The sequence below is a fragment of the Arachis hypogaea genome, chromosome 20 (assembly GCF_003086295.3).
Source record: "Arachis hypogaea cultivar Tifrunner chromosome 20, arahy.Tifrunner.gnm2.J5K5, whole genome shotgun sequence".
NCBI classification, from domain to species: domain Eukaryota; kingdom Viridiplantae; phylum Streptophyta; class Magnoliopsida; order Fabales; family Fabaceae; genus Arachis; species Arachis hypogaea.
Genome location: NC_092055.1, coordinates 14,028,590 through 14,052,720, shown reverse-complemented (window position 1 = coordinate 14,052,720; position 24,131 = coordinate 14,028,590). Strand labels below are relative to the sequence as shown.

The window sequence follows — 24,131 nt, the reverse complement described above, 5'->3', positions numbered from 1 at the left end:
GTCGTAGGAGGACAACTTGCTACTGTGGGGAACGGCCTGTGCTCGCCACCTCATCGACGGCAGAAAATTCCGGGCGGAGGTTCTGGGGTTGCGTTAACTTTGGGGTGAGTTTTAGCCATGCGTTTCTTGTTGTTGAGTTATATGTTTTGACAATCTGTGGGTGTGACTCGGTTGTGTCATATTTGGTATAGATTGGAGAAGAATGCGGCTATTTTGTATGGGCAGAACCAGAGGAAGAGCCCCCACAAGTTTCAAGGTTAAGGATGAAGGTCAGAAATTTGAAGAGCAAAATGGAGAAGGTTGAGTTCAGGTTCATGGTTGCAGTGGGAGTTGCTTTAGTTGGATGGACAGTTGCCCTAATATTGGTTTGTGAGAAAACAAGCAGCACCAAATTTGGGAGACTTTTACTACAATGATGTTGAGATAGTGAGATTTAGGAGAATATCATTAGATCCCAACTTGTGCTCTGTATTTTTGCCTAGAAATAGCACTGATGTTGACATGGTTGGTTTTTTGTTGAACTGAATGAAATTGTAATGAAATGATGTTTTGATGATTTAAGTTTGGCAAAATGCTATGTTGTGCTTGTGTAAAAAAGTGCAGTGATATATTGTGCAGCTGCAATGTTATATTATGCATTCTATTTAAAGTGTTATATTTTGCATTGTTATATTTTGCAGCTGAAATAAAGTGTTACATTTTGCATTCTGCTTAAATGAAGCAAGTCATGATCATGACAACAATCTGAACTGTAATATATTACTTAATCACTAACCATTAAGATTGTCATTAGCAACAAGCACAATAGGTTCACAGTAAAATAACAAAATAGGAGCTACACTATTTGCTCCACAACATCTGTATGAGATAATTAGCAACAAGCACAATAGGTTCACAGCAAAATAACAAAATAGGAGCTACATTATTTGCTCCACAGCAACTGTATGAGATAACAAAAGGGAGTCTTTAAACTAGTTTTGACAAATTATAATGATACTAAAGAGAAAACATGAAACTGCACACATCATCATCATCACATCTTCTTCCATGCTTTTGGAGGTGTCCTAGCCATAAACTTCAGTTGGGATATGCTGACGTGCTTGGATGGGGTTGGCAGCACTCTGAGATTGTTGTGCTTGGCAGCATCCTTGAGTTGTTGTCCAGAATTATTGTTTGACGGAGTCATCTTAGCCTTCTTTGACCTAGCCTGAGATTGCTGGGAACTGATATCATTGGAAGGTGATTTTCTCTTTGGCCTTGATGTGTTGGTCTTCTTAGCTGCAGCTTGTGATTGCCTAGAAGCCTGGCTGGAGATAGTACTAGACACAGTGCTTGAGATAGTGCTAGAAATGACTCTTGTAGCTCTTCTTGTAGACCCAGCAACTTTGTTTGCCTAGTTAACAGCCACAATACGACATTATAATCTTTGAATGCAATCAGGCAAAATGAAGCCAAAACCAGAAAAAACAACTATTGTACTTACCGAAGTAGTGGCAGCTACTTTCCGCTTCTTTGGACAGGTCCGTTTGTTGTGGCTTCTAGCAAAACAATAGGAGCACTTCTGAGTCTGCCCATCGCGAGACACTCCTCCCCTAGTTGAATTCTCATCTACAGCTTTATTCCGTTTCAGTTTAGGCCTTCCAATGGGTTTTCTGTAGACTGGTGGCAAAACGTCATCAAACTGTGTCTTCACCCACAGGTTGGGGCCATTTACTGGATACACCACATGTTGGTAGCAGTCAGAGTAAGTTTCCTTCTTGTAACAGTTTGCAACAAAGTTGTCCACATTGAAGCACATCTTCCTAATGCAGGTCATGGCATGGGCACAGGGGATTCCGGACAACTGAAACTTCCTGCACGAACACTCGTGATTCTTCAAGTCAACCACGAACTTCTCTTTGCCTCCATGGATGCTAGTTACCTCATATTTGTCACGACCAGCATAGGTGCTCACCCACTTACCACTTGCATCAGCTTGTTTTTCAACCTTAGTCCTGATACCGGGCAACACCTCTCTTTGGTATTCAATTATCCGATCCCTATTATCAGCCCAACGCCTCATTATGTATACTCTGATGTCTTCAAGCATACTGACTATAGGCTTCTCCCGGGCGTCCACAATCACAGAGTTAAATACTTCACACATGTTGTTAACCAAGGTATCACACTTAGACCAAGTCCCAAACTTATGCCGGCACCAATATTTGGTTGGAATCTCCATAAGGTGGTTGTAGGCTCCATTATCAACCTTTTGGATTTTAGCCATGTTTCTCTCCCACTCTTGTAAATAAGTGGCTTTTGCAGCATTCTACATGGGAATCTCTTCCTGGAATTGCTATAAAGATGTCTAACACAGAATCTATGATCCACTCCGGGAATGAGCTCATCGAAGGTTGGAACTAAGCCCTAAATCCATAGTAAATCAGTTTTACTTGAAGTAGTAATTAAATCAGCATGATATGTGATAATGACAATTAACCAAGTACATACAGTTCAAATCACAGAATCTATTATCAGCATGATATGTGATAATGACAATTAACCAAGTACATACATTTCAATTAATCACAGAATCTATTATCAGCATGATATGTGATAATGACAATTACAATTAATCAGTTTTTACTTGAAGTAGTATGGACATGCACAATTCATACTACAAGTCATACATTTCAATCACTAGGTTCACTATAGGCAACAACTCTAACACTAAACTAGGATCAATAACGTAGCTATCAGCAAGTCTAACACTAAAACTGATTATATGAATGAAGTGAGTAGAGAAATAAGTACCTTTTGTTGGTCAGACATGAAGGTGCATCTCATTAGCTTGTCACTACCAAAGTCATCACACAGATTCGTGAGAAACCAAGTCCATGTGTCCTTAGTCTCTGCTTCAACTACTGCGTAGGCTATCGGCAGTATCTGGTCGTTCGGGTCCCAGCCAATAGCCGTGAGAAGGTGACCTCCATATGGTGTCTTGATGAAGCACCCATCAAGGCAAATTATTGGTTGCAAACCATAAAACTCTTCTTGCATGCATCAAGGCACACATAGAGTCTTTGGAACTTTGGCCTTAAATCCACACCCGGTTTTGGTCTCTCAGAAGCAAACTCAGGTGGTCTCTCCACTTGCAACTTAACTGTAGAACCCGGGTTAGACCTCAGCAATTCATGACAATAGTCATACAGTCTCCGATACTGCTCTATGTACGTTCCTTGTAACTCATCAAGTGCAAACTGCTTAACCCGGGCAGCTTTAGACTTAGTTAGCTCTACATTCCACTTGCTGTATGCTTTGTTCATTAGCGTGGAGAGCTTTATTTTTGGATTCTCAGCGATCTTTTTTAGAAACACTTTGTCCAACCATTTTGCATGCATAATTCCAATTTTCAACTCTCTAGAACAGCTATGCTTGTTATGGCAGCTGGTTAATTGCCATGTTTGCTCATTCTTAATCTTCCCACAGTATGCAAACCAGTTACAACCCTCCACACAAGTGACCTTCACTCTCTGAAGATCAACCTTATCAAACCTCAAACCCCTCCCAGTGTGTACAGCATAGGCAGTGGCACAATCCTTGAACTCTTCTCTTGAGACATAAAGAGTTCCAACCTCCCACTTGTACTCACTCATGTCCTTTAGCTGCTTGTGCAATGGATACTTCTTTGCAACACTATTTCATTCTCATCATCATCAGTAATAGGCATATCTAGGAAATCTTCAGAATCATATCCTTCTTCCTCATCACCTAAACCTGCAACAACCTTCTCCTTACCTTTGGCACTCCCACTAGCTTTTGCTGCATCTGTTTGGGTTTCAGTTGATGCAGCCTCGAATCTATCCCCTACCCTGATGTTGACATCTACTAAGCCCTCTGCCCCTTCCTTATCATCATCACTATCACCAAACACAACTTCGGCAGCACTATCTTCTGAACCATCACCATTTTTGGAATCAGAACTCCATGAATCACAACTATCATCTTCACCACCCTTGGGTTCATAGTCCTCGTCCTCACTGCCATCACTACCCTCTCCTTCCTCATCTGATTCATCTTTGTTACCCACAATTTCTTCCTCCACATTTGGGCCAGAATTTTTCTCCACCTGTCCAACTGTTTGGGCCTCACTTGTAACCATTGGGCCTTGCCCATCAGATCCACCACCCTTCACTTGCATGTTACTTTCAGTACTCCCTAACAAGTGTACATCTTCAACCACCTCATGGATATCACTTGTTTTGTGAACTACAAACAGCTCCACCATATCCTCCCTAACCCCAATGTTAGCCATATTCATTGCATCTTTATCAGTTCGCAGCATCCTTAAGCCTTCTTCTGTATTCTGATCCTGTGATTTGTACCACATTGCAGCAATATCTTTCTTCAAATACCCTTGTCTGCTCACTATGTCATAAACCTCAATCAAGCTCCATTCATCTTCATTGCAGTAGTCTATGACAGTTGTCTCCCCACCCAAATACTTCAATTGCCCTTGTTGAAGTCCAAAGCTACCATGGTGGTAAACTTTGACACTAAAATAACTCATCCTAACCAACAGACCCTATTACAACAGGCAAATATAACGAAACAACATCAATCGCAGGCACACATTCAATCACCAGAAAACGTAAATTCATGCCCTAACTAACATAAGCAACGAACATTTTGCTGAGAATACAAAAAACCAACTAAACCCTAAAAATGCACGCAATCTCATACATTGCTGGCCATCTTTTCTTCGTAGAACTACTCAATAAAATCCCAAAAAACAAATTTTTTTTTCAAGTACATACCTCGTCGCACGATCAAACTCTGTCACCACAACAAAGGTGTAAGCTTTCATGCAAAACTCCCAAGAATGATCCGCCAACTACCTTGCAGCCCCTCCCTACGGTCAGCCTCGACGAAGAGAAAAAACGTGTGTGGTAACCAGAACTGGAATAAAAAACGTTGGGTAGAGGTGCTGTGATTCTTTGACGTTTCATATTTGCTATAGTGAACGGTATATTGGGCGCGAAGAGGCAGACGTGTGTATCTCAACCTTTGGGCTTACTCACTTAATGTCCACGTGTGTAATGCTGTTAACCAAATGTTAGTAATTTGGACGGTAGGACAATATTGATTCGATTTAGAAACGTTTGGGACACAAATAGGACGTTTAAAACGTTAGGGATAGGTTTGAGACTTACCCCAAACGTTGGGGACATAAATGATACTTTACTCTTCTTTTAAATATATCCAACCTTCTATGGCTATATGTATTCCCACATTTTTTTCTTTTTTTCAATATTCCAACCTTGACTACTAAGGCTTGTGTGTGTGTTTGTTTTCTTGTTAATTTCTTTCAATGGATTATATTTGATAACATAGAATGTTCTTAATTATCCTATCCTTCCTATCATCACATAAAACATTATCCACTTCGCATATTATATATCGAATTTATCAATATATGGAATAAGATTAAGTACCTTTAATCATAGGATACCAAACAAATAGCATATTCATTCCCATGTTAATTTTGAAGTCTAAAATTAGTACGCGTTGCATGTAAAGAGGTCCATATACACATATAAAGAAGATGCATCTTTTGAACAGGAGCGATAAAATAGCTTTTGAAAATGAATAATTTCTTCAAAAGCTCTTAAACAACTTTTTAAGAAGTTAAAAATATTTAAAAAATTATATCAAACAATATTAATGTGACTTTTCATAAGTCAAAAGCCTAACAAAAAAGAGTAGTTTTTAAAACTTTCTAAACGAGCTCATAATCTTAAATGTTAAAAACGTCGTCTGTGCTATCTTGAACAAAGCACTTATAGCAGTTCCAATGGTGTCTTGAACCACTCGGCCATCTCTCTCCCATGATGATTATGGCCCAGAAATCGAAACAATAGTAAATGATTCATATTCCATTTTTGGATAGGCGCCTATATAAAATAAATAATCAATTTGACCTATACGAAATATTTTTTTTATATAAAAAAAAGAAACCAAATTCTAAGCCGTAGGAACTAGTAGTAGCACTAGCATACAATTGCAACAAACACATTATTATTGAATAACAAAGAACAATCATAGCTAGAACACTGCATTGTACTACACTAAATTGATATATCTCTTCAATGGGATAAAATTTTCAATCCAAATGATTTGTTGAGCCATGCTTTCCAGCCACTACCACCATTGCTTTTCTGCGATATCAGCTCTGTGTTCGGTTCTGCCTTTGATGAACATACTTGCTTTTTGCACAACACAAAGTTCCTCACCCCATAAGATCCTATGGCTTCCAATGGATTCAGAGCTGTCAAAGCAGTTTCTATAAAAACCAATAAAAATAACCAGTCAACTTCAAAAATATCATGAATCAAACTTTACATCATTGTAATATTGTATCTCTATTCATATGCCTCTTTCTATTAGTTTAAATTTATAAAAGTAACAGTTTTATGATATGCAGACATAAATTAGAGTTTGATCTAAAAAAAATATCTATGCAAAAAAAATTCATGCAAACCTAAAAAGATGTTGCGTAAGAGTGCGTATTAGAATAAATATAACCATTTATATAACTCCTATCATCATCTTAAATTTTGAGAGAAGCGATTTCATGACTCTAACTAATACCTGTTGCGTTTAGGTAAGCATTGAAATAATAATGAATATAAAAAGCAGTAAGTTTTATTCAACTATATATATCCATACCGTCAAAGCATGCATTATAAAGGAGGAAGTTGGTAGGATCAAAACCAAGAATAGGAAGCCTGCCTTCATGAGCATAGGACTTGAGGGCAGTTTCAATGATCACAGAAATAGTGTCCTTTTCATTCACCACGAACCTTATTGGTTCTGCGTGTAACACTTTAACTTTTAGCATTTCATGATCGTACTAAAAGTTCAAGCGTTATCTATCTCTACTTCGTTAATTTCATACTATATTTATTTAATATTGAACCTTCGCGAATACAAATCAAACTTTTAATTAAGAAATTGAAAAGTATTTACTTTAAACTACTTAATCATATAATTATATTCACATAATATTAAATAGGAATAAGTACTTTTTTCGTCCCCAAGGTCTAGGGTCAAAATCAATTTCATCCTTAATCATTTTTTTTTATTAAAATCATCCTCAACGTTACAAAACGTTATAAAATCGTCTTTTTCTATTTTTTTGCACCAAATTACCTTTAACTATTAATAAAAATAATATTAAAAAAAAATAAAACCCCACCCCACCCACACCCAGCATCTCTTTGTCTCTCCCCCCACCCCAAACCCACCCCCAATTTCCCTTCCTCCTACTCTCTGACTCTCCACCCCAAATCGCATCCCATCCCATCATCATCATCATCATCATCATCATCATCATCATCATCATCATCATCATCAGTTCCCACTCCCTTACCCCCTCACCCCTTCACCATAACTCCCACCCCCTCACCCCACTCCATCACCCCCTCACCGTAACCCCCCACCCCTCATGCTGTCGTTTGGGCTATCTCGGAGGTGCACCCGCCGCTGCCCCAGCGTCCAACCCGCTGCCGCCCCTGCCTCTATTTTTGTTTTTGTTGTTGCTTCACCATTGTTGATTCACCCTTCTCTTTCTCTATTCTTCGTTCTTCCTATTTTTTTTTTTAATTTTTGAAGAACATATACATGATTGATGATGAATTGTTGCTAATTTTGTGATTATTTTGTGATTGATCTTGTTGTTGAATTTTTTATTTATTTTGTGGTTAGGGGTAAATGATGAGGGAGAGTAAGAGTCTTGGGGAAGGAGGGAGAGAGAAAGAGGTTTGGTGATGAAGAAGGAAATTGGGGGTTACTGGGTTAGTGGTGATGAAGAAGGGGGTGAGGGGGTGGGGGGGGGTTACGGTGAGGGGGTGAGGGGGTTGGAGGGGGGTTAGGTTTTGTTTTTATTTTTTAATTATTTTTATTATTTAATAAGGGTAATTTGGTAAAAAAAATAAAATTAAAGTAGAAAATGACGATTTTATAACGTTTTGTAACGTTGAGGATAATTTTAATAACAAAAAAAGATTAAGGACGAAATTGATTTTGACCCCAGACCTTGGGGACGAAAAAAATACTTATCCCTGTTAAATACATAGACTTATTCAATATTCCTCAAATACAAGTCTTGCCACTCTGAAAACTCAAAATGACAAATGACAAAGAAAAGAATCTCAACTAAACTAAAAACAAAAAATACAAATACATTAGTTTTGTAGTTCGGTTGCGGCCACGCCAAAGCTTACTAAACCTGTCACTAAAGTGTTAGATATAAAAATGGGTGAGAACATCATCCTTTCGAATTCTCAATAAAGAAGGGAATACCATCAAAGCAAAGAAATACTTGTAAATAGAAAGAATTTCATTATAAAAACAGTTTATTTTTAAAATAACCTTTTGAAAAAATTATGTGAGAAAACTTACTTTAAAAAAGTCGTAATGAATTTCTTTAGTTTACAATTCCATAAAGTAAATTGGATAATAAGGAAAAAGGATCAAAGACATGCCCAAGGGATTACTATCAAACAAACTTATATTGCTCATTCCTACCCATCAATACATAAACTAGAGTATCAGGACAATACCAAATCTAATCTGCCTCAACCTCCATCACCACATCAGGAACAACTTTCAACGTTACCACCACCAGCACGAGGATCTCAGTTTTTAAATATAGACAAAATAATACAAAAAATACACAAAAAGAAAGTACATATAGAGTAACTAGATCAAATAGTAGATAGATGCAATTATTCAAATAGACAAACTAAAAACAAAATATACACCCAAACAATACACACAAATACAAATGATGCATGTCTGCCCCTATGGCTGATGAACTCATCTGTCGATTATACAATCAAACTCGACATTTTTAGTAGCGAACCCTAGACAGTCTCTGCGTGCACGCATCCCCAAGCTCAAAAATTCATATTCATATATCAAATGCATTGGGGGAACATTCGGAAAGGTATAAGTGTCCGACCATATCTTGCGACGAAGGGTCAACAGAATCTCAAATCTCAACCTGGAGCAAGTGGAGCCGACCCACTGCATCTATCCAGGAAAATTCATGACCCAGATAAATTTTTAAATCACATATCATTCTCAACCAGGAGCAAGTGGGGGCGAACCAGTACATCTACCCCAGGAGACTCAAATATAAACTGGGAGCAAGCGGGCCAAAGCCACCATCCTTGCATCTACCCCAGAAAATCAAACCATAAACCGGAGCAAGTGGAACAACGCCACTGCATCTACCTAATCAGGTATATCTCAATCAGAGTCAATTTAGTTATCAAATTCACCCTCAAACTCATTTCACTTCATTTACAATCATAATCAAAATCAATCATTGTCATTTCTCATTATCATAATTATCATCATCCTCCTCAATCAAAATCAATCATCATAATTTCTTATTATCATAATCATCCTCATCACATCATTACTGACATAATCGTCATTCTCAATCATAATCTCTCGCACATCTCAACTTAATCAAGTTCTCATTATAAGTTTCATATTAATCTCACTTCTTATCATCATCTATGTAATCTCAACTTAAAATCACAATCCTTAACAAACTCATTAATAACACCGCTAAAACTCTACTCCGCATCCTTTATCATTCACCGGGTGAGGCTTGGACTGTTACATACAACTTGTAGGTATGGGTCTCTAATACAACACCCTAGACTTGAGGTCAAGATTGTATACTAACTCAAATAAAACATAATCATTCATAGTCAATAACAATTTAACTCAAACACCACATAACCCCTTTAATCTCGTTAAATTATTTCTCTAATTAATCATATTATAGATTGACAAGCCAAACTTCTCTAAATCTTCAATTTCAAGCAACTTTCACAATAACACTTCTCAAACACTTTTCTTTTGAGATCAATACCCATCAAACCTCATCCATGTTCAAGCCTAAACCATATCCATTCTTCCTAACACCCAACAACTCATTAAACTTCCAATATTTGTCTTAACCGTTGCATGACTTTCCTCCAAATCGATCAAACATCACATAATTTATCATCATATTCCTTAAAATAACCTTCTTTCTCTCAACTCTTATATTTAATTCCATTAAAACCTCAAACTCACTCTCCTATTCCCAAATCCTTGAATTTATAATTAATTTAATTTTAAAAATCTTTAACTAGTTAATCAAATCTCTTTTCGTTGTTATTAAAAATAAATGAGTTAAAATCACGAATTAACAAAATCATAAGAATCTGATTTTCTTTAAAATCTTTAAAAGTATTCAAGACATATCTCTTTTGATAAAGTTAAACAAACCAAACTCATTTTCAAAATCATAACCAAAATTTCCAAAACTCTTCAAATTTTTAGAAAAATTCCGACAGAACTTTCCCTAAAAACCGGAGTTTACCACCATTCACGGCTTTTCTCAATTCAACCTCAACCTAACAAAATCAGCATTTCAAATCAACATTTTCAAATCCGTTGTTCAAAACCAATCATTATCAATTTCAATAAAGAAAATTAAAATTAACATATTCAATCAATTTCACCAAAAATTCAGAAATAAACCAATCACCAACAAACACAACGTGTCAATCACAACAGAAAATCATTTACATCACATACATTAATCAATTTGCATTAACCTACTAAACTTGTCAGGTATTCAAAATCCAAAATATTTTCATTTTAAAACAATCCCTTATCTCGAGGAATCAAGCCCATAGAGATTTTAACACAATAAACCCCTTTTCTATTCGCGGTAGCTACAACAACATTTACTGTTTGCGGTTACAACACTTTGACCATGAGACATCAGAATATCCAAATCCTTAATAACCATTAACCAGAACATAAACCCAGCCGGTTTGAAAATTTTATTTTTTTTTCCTCCCAACACGAAAACAACGTCGTTTCATTGAGAGAGAGAGAGAGAGAGAGAGAGAGAGAGAGAGAGAGAGAGAGAGAGAGAGAGAGAGAGAGAGAGAGAGAGAGAGAGCCCTAACTTGAAGGATTCTCTTCCTCACCATTTCACCAGTCTCTGAGTCTCTCTCTCAATCGCACTCCAACTCCAGAACTCGCGATCGCCGACCGTCTCCTCTGCTTCGACTCGCTGGCTCTGGTGCATCTCCGATACTGCGCCGTTGCGTCTGTGGCTCCCCTGTACTGCACCGTCGCGTTTGTGGCTCCCAAGCAACCCTGTCGTCGCATCTCCTTACTCCGCGTCCTCATCCGTCGCTGATGCCTCCCCCTCGTCGTGCTCGGACAGGTTGGTCTTCTCTCTTTTCTGGGTTCGTGTCTTCGTGAAACTTACTCTTAATTTTATTTTTTTAGTTTTTCAGTTAGGTTATACTTTCATTAAATGAGTGAGTAGCTGATTAATTATGTTGATTATGAATCTGTAAAATGTTGTTGATTTGAATTTGTGAATTTTTTATTTTTGTGAAGGAAGAGAAGATAAAGCAAGGTTCTGAAAATCGGATCAGACTGGCCAGTTCTACCAAATTAACTGAAAACTGGTCCTCTAACCGATTCGATTGACCCCCAAAACCGTAGTTTAAAAAATCGATTAAAAAACCAATCGAACCAATTATTAACCAATGAACCGACTGAATGGACCGGATTTTTTGAAGGCCCGATTCTCCCCTTCAGCATCAAAACAGCGACCCCCTCTCCCTTCTCTCTCACAACCTCACTCACATTCTCAGTTTCTCAAAAAATCCCTAATTTCACTCCTATCTAACCCTATCAGAGTAAACACTGCTGCCACCGTCAGCCCCCAGCCTCCTGCTCATCGTGAAGCCCCATCAACCACCGTTAGCCCCCCAGCCGCCGCCTCTCTTCTCCTCCTCACCGTCTCTGTGCTCGTCGTGAAGCCCGCCTCTGTCATCGTCGTCGTCGGAAGTGACAGAGGGTGCCATCGTCGTCGTCGTCCTCGATCCTTTCCAAAGACGGTTTAGTAGTTAATACTTAGTTTGTGTGAGTTTGAGGTTTTGTTATTCTTGTTCGTCGTCTCTCCAAAGAGCCACGATAAGTGCCATCTAATGGGACAATAATCTACAGAGCTGTAAATTGAAACTAGTTCCAGTATTTACGCCTATAAGTCTCTTTGAAGGAGGATGGAAATGAAGAGTACCGATATATGTGGCTGTCCATTCTGTCATCTGAGAAACCATAATTTTTTTTTGTTCGGTCATTATACACTACTCACACACACTATGAGTTCTTAAAGTACATCCAGTTTTAGCTGAGACTTGAATCTGGGTGCATCTATGGTAGGCTTCTGCTGCGAGAAACCATAATCTAATCATCTAACTGTGTTATAATCTGTACCCCTAGTAATATCCTTGATAAAATTGCTCTGTCCAAACTTTATCTAAGGTCATTTGGTAGGCAATTTTCCCTAAGGAGCTAACAAATATGGTCAGCGAAAAGCAAAGTTGAGCAAAATATGTCAACCAAAATGTATGTTTGGGAAATATCTAAAAAGGCAAGAGAAGCTGCTTTTTCCTTAGTTAAAAGACTAAAGATAGATTAGAATGAAAATTAATAATTTTAAGCTAAAAATAATAGCTTAATAGCAAGAATAATATTCTGAATGTCATCATTATAAGCTAAAGTTGATTATTCTAAAAGTGTAACGATTTTAGTAATGTTACGGAAAATATTAAATGTTAAATAATATGAACAATTGTTTCATATTTAATTTTGTAATTATAGCATTTTTTTAAAAAAAATCTTTAATATATTTTGAAATAACTAATTTTGATACAACGACAATATAAAGAATTTTGTACGAGTATTTAATTAGATTCATAAATAAAGGACGCTATTTTAAATATTAAGTTTGAAAATTAATTATTTTTTTGTAATACAATTGGTTGTCTATGTAAAATTCTTTTATAGTGAGAAAGAATAAAAATTAAATTATATTTTAAATGCAATAAATGATCTTAAAATTATTTTTCTAACAAAGGTATCCATACATAAATTGATTATTATATAATTGATTATTTAAAAAATCATTATAAAAATAAATAATTATTAAAATTAGTTTGATTTCTTACTATGTCTAAACATCCTAGATCTATTTTAGCTGAAAGGACTAATTCAGAGAAGGAAAAAGCTGAAAAATTACTGTGACTCATCTAAGGTCATAGATTTATTTAAGGAAAAAACGGATAAAAATGGTTTAGTGATGTAAAATTTTATTAATATGTATGAGATTTTAAATTTCACTTTTATTTTTACTAATGTATCTAAAAAAATTTTATGTAAATTTATTTGAAACCAATATACTTCTAATTATTTCTGTAGTCTATGACTCTCTGTATGTAATCTAATTATATGTATACTTATATTTATTATATTGGGTTTGCTATCCTGTGTCCTAAGGACATCAGTTAAGCATATTAAAAAAAATGTTTTAATGCTTTTGATATATTTAATGTATTCAAAATGTAAACAAGTTTACAATAATAAAAACAAGTTAATGGGTCGTGTATCATGTATGAAACAGATATATTTAATGCTTTTGATATATTTTTAAGCAATAGTTAATGGGCCGTATACCATGTATGAAGCGGGTCTTATAAGTGATTTATTTGTTTGGTTCATAAAAAAGGTGTTTACGGCAGTACCGGTGAGAATTTGTGTGGGCTGGAAAAAGAAACTATATGTTGCCACAACTCGCTTCTCACAATCTTTTCTGATAATATTGCGAGCACGTACATACCTATCCACATTTTTAACTTAAACACCCTTTCATTCCTCCAAATACTTTTTTTTTTCCGCGGAGAGAATTATCAATTCCTTAGTCCATGCTCCAAACAACGTCACTTCTTATTTCCAGTTAAAAAAAAAAACGTCACTTCCTATTAAAATTTTACAACTCTACCCCGCAATTTTCGTTCTACATTGCCATGCAAATTATGTATCTAACAAGAGAGAAGCAAATTATGCTTATATAAAATTATTAATTTTATTTGAATTATTACATCTCTAAAATATACAATTAATATCCGTTGATTAATTATATTAACTAATGAACATACAAATTAGATATTGTACGTAAAATATTTATCTGCAAGAGGTATTTTAAATTTAGAATGTATAATTTTATCATTTAGTAGAAGAAGTGACGCTATTTTACTAGAAGTCATATTAAGCACTATTTTACCTTTTGACCTAACTTTTGATGACATCAAGTTATAACGAAACGTTTTACCACGACCACCGTGACCATAAAGGGGAAACAAAAATCCTTTCTCAAATTCGTTCATAGCCCTCATAACTCTGTTACAAGATTCTTTTTGCTCCATAGTCATTGCACGCAAGATCGATGATGTTAAGGTCTCTAAGGTCTCCATAGTTACTACCAGAAAAGATTGATATCGGAGAATATTCTTACAAGCTCATTCTATAAGAATGCATAATATCTTCTATGTCTAATAATACAAAATTCTTGGTGTTTTCATAAGACAAAATTAAATCTATCACAGTTTAAAAAAGTTAGTTCAACAAACTATCTCTAGCCACAAAATATTCTTTAAAGTTATAAAATGCATAAATAAGATAATAAGATTATACCATTCATGTTCAAATGCGTTCGACATCTATGTAGAATATCATTTGAAAGTTGCGACCAACAATTCTCCCAAACGAAAGTCAGGTCTTGAAAGATTGTTTGATACCAGTAAAATTACAAAAAATCTCTTCATAAATAATGCAAATGCCTAAGTACATGCTTCATTTAAGACATCTATAAATTTCTTATCATCTTGCAACAACTCAAAAGCAAAGTAGGCATTTTTAAAAGTGTCATAAGTTACACCATTTAGGTAGCGTTTATTTTGAGGTACTAAGATTGAGACTGGGAGACTGAAACTCAGTATCATGTTTGTTGGCTAGAGACTGGAACTAAAATTTTAGTCTCGAGACATAAAATTTTAGCCCCTTCGATACCTCCAAAAAGTGGGGACAAATGGGACTAAAATTTTTAGGAACGGAGATCGAAATTTACATAATAATTTTTTCCTAAAATACTCTCATTCCAAATTGTTAATTCCAAGTTTATCTTTTTGCAAAATCAAATTAGGACTCATCTTCTCAGACCAAATACAAGAATCGAAGATACCCAGTTGGAGCTGCTGCTCCATCGCCACCGCCAGGACCACCATCTTCTCGTCGTCGTAGTAGCCACCGTGATCGAGGTGAGTCGCCGAGGAGGGAGGAAGGGAGGGAGGGAGGGAGAGAGAGAGAGAGAACAACGAACAGAGAGAGGAGAGGTTGTTTCCACGTTGACGAGCTTCTATCCTCGCTGTTCGTGCTAACTGGCGTCGGCATCGTCGCTGGATTTGCTTAGGGAGAGCTTGAGAGAGAGAGCTCGACGAGCGTGACAGAGGAGGAGGGAGAAGTTGTTGTTGTCACCGAAAAACATTATAGTGTTTGCGTCTCCTTACTCAGCCACCACCTTTTCGCTCTTGTCCCTGAACCTACTTTGTCTATGTTTTATTTAGTTCTCTACCTTTGCCATACCTTTGCTCGCTAGAACCTCTGTCGATGCTATTGTGCTGCCGTCCTCAACCCTGTTCCAGTGCGGTTTTCAGGGGTATTCAAGTAATTTATTACATTTTAGTCTCTACTTTTATCTTAAACTTGAGACATAACTTAATCTTATATACTTTTTCATCAAACACAATACTAGAACTTATTTCAAATTCTGTCTTTCAATTTTTGTCTCTCAATCTCATTCTCGCTTCCAAATGTTATATTAGTATCCTTATGTCTTCAAAGCCAATGCAATTTCTTATGTCTTCTATTTTCAAAACAAATAATTATAATTATGCATGATTGATTTGTAAAATAAAAAATTTATGATAATTTTTTTAAAATGATAATTTCATTTTCACATCATTATTTGTTAATAATTTTATGTAGTATATGATTGATCTGTTTTAAAATAAGAAATAATATTATTGGATTACTATATTTTAGCCTCAATAATTATTTTTTTATCCATTAGAATATATTCTTGTATTATTCTAATTAAGCAGCTATGATTATTTCTTCATATATTATTATATGCCAACGTTATAATAGTCATGTTGATTATGATTATTTTATATATATATATATATATATATATATATATATATATATATATATAAATTATAGCTATTAAAGTAATTGTTACGGCCCAGCCCAGTTAGACGTGTGAACCGACCCGACCCGAAGACCTACTGATCCGGCCACGCACCCTCTTTGCCAGCTGCGTAACAGCTGGGGAGAAGGAAACTTCCTGGAAGGAGGCCCTCTCCTATGGGGCCCACTTTTCTGACAAGGTATATAAGGGGAGGGTCCGACCCTCCCCTCAAGGTACGTCACATATATCACCTTATCCACTTTTTGCCTGCACACCTGACTGACTAGAGTGTCGGAGTGTCTTTGCGGGTGACACCCCCTTCACACCAAGATCTCGGAACGTCGGATGCTCCGGCTCCAACCCGCCGACCAAGAATCAGGCGACACCCCATCTTACCAACCGAAGTACCACCCCGAACCGTCCGGTACCCGAGCTACCGTACATTGGCGCCGTCTGTGGGAAAAAATCGCCTAAATGGACATCGTATAAGGTCCTGAACGAATGCCCGTGGGGCAGAGACCGTGGGGGGAGGGGGGCTTCCGTGGTTTCCTCCTGGGAACGCACGAGGTCCCCTCCACGATGACCCGAGCCGTCTTCACGATCTCAAGAGAGACGCCCCTTCGGGGGAACAGGCAGCAATAGTGCCAGAATAATGCAGAAATTACGTCATAGGATGCAGAACCTAGAACACCAGCTGGCTGATCAGGAACATCGCCAGAGGACTTCTGAACCGAGCCCTTCCCGATCTAACGAGGCGCATGGAAGAACTCCCCAGAGAAGTCATTCCCGGCGCACGCCCAACCCGAAATCTGAGTCTGAAAGCGTCTGGGAAGAGCGGGAACGCTCAAGAAGACGGCGTGATCCCGTGATATACACCCGGCATGAGAGGAGATGCGCCACAAAGCGAGATCGGAAAGACGGCGAAGAAAGGCTGAAGAGAACACGACGACCCGTGATAATGGGCGCAACCCCGTTTCACCGTTCCATCGTCGAGGTCCGGCTACCAAAGCACTTTGATAAGCCGACGGACATGAGGTACGACGGAACTCAAGACCCACAGGAGCATCTCACGGCCTTCGAGGCCAGAATGAACCTGGAAGGAGTAGGCGACGAAGTGAGGTGTCGCGCCTTCCCGGTCACTCTGGCGGGACCTGCCATACGGTGGTTTAACAGCCTCCCGCAGGACTATGTTGCCAGGTTTTCGGACATTAGCCGCAATTTCTTGGCCCAATTCACTACCAGAATTGCAAAGGCGAAGCACCTGATCAACCTGCTTGGGGTGGCACAAAGACCCGGCGAGCCGACCAGAAAATACCTGGATCGGTTCAACGACGAGTGTTTGGAGATTGACGGGCTAACCGATTCGGTGGCTAGTCTGTGTTTCATGAATGGACTTCTGAACGAGGATTTCAGGAGGCATCTCACCACGAAGCCGGTGTGGACGATGCAGGAGATCCAAAGCGTGGCCAGGGAATATATCAACGATGAAGAAGTCAGTCAAGTCGTGGCTGCCAACAAGCGGCAGCCCACCTACAATCAACCTCGGCAGCACGGGGGCGGGGAAAGACAGAAGGAGCACGCCAGAGACGGCGGTCCGGGCAAGACATCCAGGCCGTTCCCCCGAGTCGGGAAGTTCACCAATAACACCCCTCACCGCCCCCATCATAGAAGTTTATCAACAGATAGCCAAGAAGGGAATTTTGTCGAAGCCCCGACCTCTAAAGGACCGAACTGGGGGGGACAAGAGCCTCTATTATGATTATCATAAGGGCTATGAACATAAGACACAGGATTGTTTCGACCTGAAAGACGCGCTAGAACAACCGATTCGGGATGAAAAACTGGCCGAATTCTCCCATCTCATCTGGGAGCCAAGGAGACGAGATCGCAACCGCAAGGGAGAGGACAAGACCCGCGCGGTGAAGCGACGTCATGAGCCAGAGGATAACGAGCACGGCCTTACATAGTGAACGTGGTAACAGCAAGAGACGCGGCTCCAAGGTCGAGGTCGGCACATAAGAAAGACGCCAAAGTCCTGGCGGTTTCCTCATCTTCCGCGCGAAGCTCCAAGAGGGTTCCACCCATCTCATTCGGTCCGGAGGACCAATGGTTCGATGAGGTCGCGGAAAACCCTCCCATGGTCATGACGGCCAGAGTGGGAACCGGCCTCATCAAGCGGATCCTCGTAGACACCGGGGCTAACTCGAATATCATGTTCCGCAACGTGTTCGATGCCTTGGTCTACGGGATGCCGACCTAAAGACTCACCAGCACGGTGTTGTAGGCTTGGGTGACCACTTCATCAAGCTAGACGGGATAATCTCCCTACCGGTGTCCGTAGGACTAGGACAGGGGCGAAGATCGGTAATGGCTGAGTTCGTGGTTCTGCAAGACTCCACGGCCTACAACATCATCCTAGGAAGGAAGACTATCAACGATCTCAGGACAGTGATCAATACAAAGATGTTGGTAATGAAGTTCATCGTTGATGACGGATCCGTGGGATCCATAAAAGGAGACTTGGAAACGGCAGTCGCTTGCGACAATGCCAGTCTCTCCTTAAGGAAGAAATCTAAAGAGGCATCGGGAGTGTTCCTCGCCGACTTGGACGCTAGAGTCAACGACAAGCCAAGACCCGAACCAGAATGGAACTTAGAGAGGTTCAGAGTCGGTGACACAGAGGATTCACCTTCGTGAACAGAAACCTCCCACACGACCTGAAGAAACCCCTAATGGAAATGATCAGGGCTAACGGTGACCTATTTGCTTGGATGCCAGCCGACATGCCAGGGATAGACCCCCAACTAATGTCACATCACTTGGCCGTCAAGGCGGAGGCCAGACCGGTGGCCCAAAGGAGAAGAAAAATGTCACAAGAAACAGCAGAGGAGGTGGCCAGGCAGACGGCCAGCCTCCTCGAAGCGGGATTTATTCGGGAACTCGACTACTCGACATGGCTGTCGAATGTAGTTCTAGTAAAAAAGCACAATGAAAAATGGAGGATGTGTGTGGATTACTCTGATCTCAACAAAGCATGCCCCTAAGGACTGTTACCCCATACCCATGATTGATGCGCTCGTCGACGCGGAAGCGGGATATCGGTATCTGAACTTTATGGACGCTTATTCTAGCTACAATCAGATACCGATGCACCGGCCAAACGAAGAGAAAACATCGTTCATAACGCCGGGGGGAATATATTGCTACAAGGTAATGCCATTCGGCCTGAAGAACGCCGAGGCCACGTACCAAAGGTTAATGAACAAGATATTCAGCTACCTCATAGGCAAAACGGTAGAAGTATACGTGGATGATATCCTTGCAAAGACCACTCGGCCTGAAGACCTCTTAAGTGACCTAGGAAATGTGTTCGCTTCCCTCCGACAACACGGCATGAGGCTCAACCCACTCAAGTGTGCCTTTGCCATGGAAGCAGGAAAGTTCTTAGGGTTTATGATAACCCAAAGAGGGGTGGAGGCCAACCCTGACAAGTGTCAAGCAATACTCCAAATCAAGAGCCCGGGCTATGTCAAGGATGTTCAAAGGTTGTCAGGAAGGCTCACCACACTATCCCGCTTCCTCGGGGCGTCGGCTGCGAAGGCCCTGCCATTTTTCAACTTGATAAGAAAGGGGATAGCATTTGAATGGACCCCGGCGTGTGAGGAAGCATTCAACCATTTCAAAGAGATTCTTGCAACACCACCTGTCCTCGGGAAGCCGAAGGTCGGAGAACCACTCTACCTGTACTTGGCCATAACGGGGGAAGTGATGGCGGCGGTTTTGGTGCGGGAAAAAGGGAAGGTTCAGCAACCAATTTACTTTGTGATCAAAGCACTGCAAGGAGCCGACTTGAGATACAGCAAATTAGAGAAGTTGGCACTTGCACTCCTGACCTCTTCCCGTAGATTACGACAGTACTTCCAAGGCCATCAGATAGTCGTGAGGACAGACCAGGGAATCCACCAGATACTCCAGAAACCCGACTTAGCAGGAAGAATGATGACTTGGGCCATCGAGCTGTCCCAGTACGACTTGCAGTATGAACCCAGGCATGCGATTAAGGCACAGGCCATGGCCGACTTCTTGGTAGAAGTAACAGGGGACCCAACCGAGACAATGAGCATACGGTGGAAGCTCCACGTAGATGGGGCCTCCAACCAGACGTTCAGAAGGGCCGAGATCATCCTGGAGAGCCCCGCTGGAGTCATATATGAACAGTCGATCAAGTTCGAGTTCCCAGTGTCAAACAATCAAGCGGAATACGAAACCCTTCTGGGCGGCTTAATCTTAGCACGAGAAGTCGGGACCACAAGGCTAGAAGTGTGTAGTGACTCGCAGGTCGTCACTTCTCAGGTCAACCGGACCTACCAAGCCAGAGACTCCCTGTTACAGAAGTATCTGGAGAAGGTCAAAGAGTTGAGCAAATAATTCGAGGAGGTCACGATCCAACACGTTCCGAGAGAAAGGAACACACGGGTAGACCTCCTGTCCAAGCTAGCAAGCACAAAACCAGGGGCTGGCAACCGGTCTCTCATTCAGGGTTTGATAAAAGAGCCAGCGGTCACCCTCCACTTGACGAAGGTAGGCCCCTCGTGGATGGATCTGATCACTGACTTCTTGGAAAGCGGAAAAACCCTAATGACGTGAAATCGGCTAGAACATTGAGAAGGGAGGCAACCAAATATGCAATCATACAAGGTCAGTTGTTTAAGAAGGGACTCAGCCAATCCTTGTTAAAATGACTGCATCCCGACCAAACGGACTATGTGCTCAAGGAGGTCCATGAGGGATGCTGCGGTCACCACATCGGGGGAAAAACCCTAGCAAGAAAGCTCATCAGAGCTGGTTATTATTGGCTGTCAATGATGAAGGACTCCAAAGAATTCGTACGGAAATGCGTCTAGTGCCAGGAGAACGCCAATTTCCACAAGGCGCCGGCAACCAAGCTAAGTCTACTAACGTCCTCCCGACCTTTCTCACATTGGGGAGTCGACCACCTGGGACCTTTCTCGGTCGGTCCAGGGCAAGTCAAGTACCTTATAGTTGCTATCGACTACTATACCAAGTGGATAGAGGTTGAGCCATTGGCCAGCATATCCTCATCCAATTGTCGAAAGTTCATGTGGAGGCAAATGGTAACTCGATTCGGCATCCCTGAGGTCATTATCTCTGATAACGGGACGCAGTTTGCCGACAAGAAGTTCACAGAGTTCCTCACCGGTTTAGGCTTAAAGCAAAAGTTCTCATCTGTGGAACATCCCCAGACGAACGACCAAGTTGAGGCCGCGAATAAGGTCGTCTTGCTAGGCCTCAAAAAGCGACTGGATAAGAAAAAGGGAGCATGGGCTGACGAACTCGCCTCCGTCCTCTAGTCCTACCGCACAACCCAGCAATCGTCTACAGGAGAAACCCCATTCCGCCTGACATACGAGGTGGATGCTATGATACCCGTAGAGGTCGGCGAACCAAGCCCACGGTTGCTTCTGGGAGGAGAAGAAGAAGCTGTAGAGAAGGACCTAATAGACGATGCCAGAGAAATGTCCCATTTGTCGGAAGCAGCGCTGAAGCAAAGAATGGCCCTACGCTACAACGCCAAAGTGCTCAGGAGAGAATTTGAACAAAATGACCTGGTTCTATGGCGCAACGACATCAGGATGCCGACTCAGGGGGAAGGTAAGCTGGCAGCCAACTGGGAAGGCCCTTACAGGGTCAAAGAGGTGATCGGTAGGGGCGCCTACAAGTTGGAAAGACTCAACGGCAAGGAAGTCCCGAGAACATGGAACGCGGGTAACTTAAGAATATTTTATTCTTATTTCAAACACGCCGAGTAGGCGACCTGACTAGCTCAGTAAGACCTGGTTCTTACTTTACCATCAAATAATTTACTTCTGTTAAATACTTATCATTGCAATAGACTTGTCCAACTGTCGATTAATGTTCACTTGTTAATGTTCACTCGTTAAGTTTACTTTTCCCCACTTACACATCCCACGACGACAAACTTCTTATGATACATGCTAAACGAGGCAACAACATGGTACCCCGGGACTGATCACCCCGGAAACCAACTAAGTTAACGCCATAACAAACGGCTGTAGCGATGATGAAGCCACGACTTGGCTTCGTCAAATTACCAACGCAACGGTAAACAAACGCAAGCGACAAACCAATACCAACAAAACGGTAATAAAATAGAACGAGAATGCACTACCAAGTAAGCGGAGGAAAACATTAACCATAAGCCGATTAGGCGACTACTAAAGCAGGTCAAAGTCTTAAGATCCAACAAAGTTCATCAAACTACACGACGAGGTCTACAAAAACAAAAATTACAAAATTCATACAAGAGTACAGAGATAACTTCTTCGGCATATCGACAATCTTGCCGTCCTTGATGGTTTTAAAGATCCCGATTTCCGACGTGTCGAAGTCAGGGGCCACGACCTTCACCTGGGCCTTAAGGGCCTCTTCGGTCATTAGGATGGCGATCTTCCCCTATTTCACGGTCTCTTTGTACTCCTTCTTATATTCTTCAGCTTCGGATTGAGCAGTCTTGGCCAATGAGGCGGCCTCGTCAAGTTCCTTTTCCAAAGCAATGACCCGGTCCTGAGCAGCGTTGAGCTGGCTCTCCAGAGTCAACTCCCGCTCAGCTAGCCGGGAAACAGCTACATCGGAAGTCTTCAATTTTTCCTCAGCGTCTGTGGCCTTCTCCTCGACAGCTCGGAGCTTCTCCTCTGCTTTGGACAGCTGCTCCCGAAGTGTTTCAACTTGCACCTTAAATTGATTGTTGGCCTTGACAGAGGACTCGAGCCTCCTCTGCACCGACTGCATTCCCGACAGCTCAAACTCGACCTTCCTGACTATGGCGGCGCCGCGAAGAAGAAAACAATACATCCACCTCGCCTGCCCAGGAAGATCCGAGCCATGGAAATGTTCCTCTGTGCCAGGAAGCAGCTGCGTGTCTATAAAGTTCCCGTCATCAAAATTCCTCTCCATCACAGTGAGGGCTCCTTCGAGACTGGAGGACGGCTTCCTCCTCTTTGGGTTGTGAATAATCTTCATATCATCCTCCTCGAATTGAGGGTTGGAGGTCGAGCCCTCGCCAGGACCAACTGCCTCACCATGAACGGGAGAGGCATGCACCTCATCAGCATTCTGGTCCGACATCTCGGCATCACGGGGAGAGGACACCACCTGTTTCTCGTTATTCTCAGGTGGGGCATCCTGTTTCTCGGCGGCCGTTTCCTCATCACTATTGCCGTCTAGAAAGGTGTTGTATAAATTCTCAAGGCATGTCATTTCGGCAGACATTTCCATTGCATCAAAATAGTGAAATAGGTTAGTCGTGAAGTCGGCAATCTTTTTGTCCACAGCGGACATCCCCTTGTAGGTCACCTTAATAAAGGTGTTGGACCCGCCCCGAAACTCTAATACGTCGGGATGAGGCGTTGCCCTTCTAACGACAACTAGAAGGGATGGCGACTTTTGACTGGGCGTACCTTGAAGTACTTGTCCTTGAACCCATGGTAAGAGTCCTCAAACAAGCCAAAAATCCTCCGTCCCTGGGCAGATCGGAAGGACATGAATCCTTTCCTTGCTTTCCCTTCTTTGGAAGGATTCATAAGGTTGAAGAGATAAAGAAAAACGTCGACGGACACCGACAGTTCTAAGTATTCACACACCATCTCGAAATAGCGGATGGAAGCCCAACTGTTCGGATGCAGCTGAGACGGCGCCACGGAGACTCGGTTAAGGAGCGCCATTTGGAAAGAGAAATGGATGCGAACCCCCAATTGGGTAAACATTGCCTTGTAGAACCAAATCCCGTCGGCAACTCGGGGGGAGTGGAGGTTGAGTTCGTACAACCGTTCGTTAGGGGCAGGGACGAAACATCGTAGTTAGACTCCTCGTCAGTCCCGCCGCACAAGTACTCGGCTTGACGGAACTCGGCCAGCTCCTCCTCGCCCAT

The 24,131-nt window shown here is 41.0% G+C and overlaps 1 protein-coding gene across 1 annotated transcript; it reads right to left on the bottom strand.

Moving 5' to 3' along the window:
• Positions 1-2,565: 2,565 nt before the first annotated feature.
• On the bottom strand, positions 2,566-3,635 carry LOC112785468 (uncharacterized). Its single transcript, XM_025828930.1, has 3 exons — positions 3,021-3,635; positions 2,794-2,979; positions 2,566-2,574 (listed from the first exon to the last, which is right to left on the bottom strand). The coding sequence occupies exons 1-3, from the start codon at positions 3,633-3,635 to the stop codon at positions 2,566-2,568; spliced, it is 810 nt and encodes a 269-aa protein (XP_025684715.1).
• Positions 3,636-24,131: the final 20,496 nt, after the last annotated feature.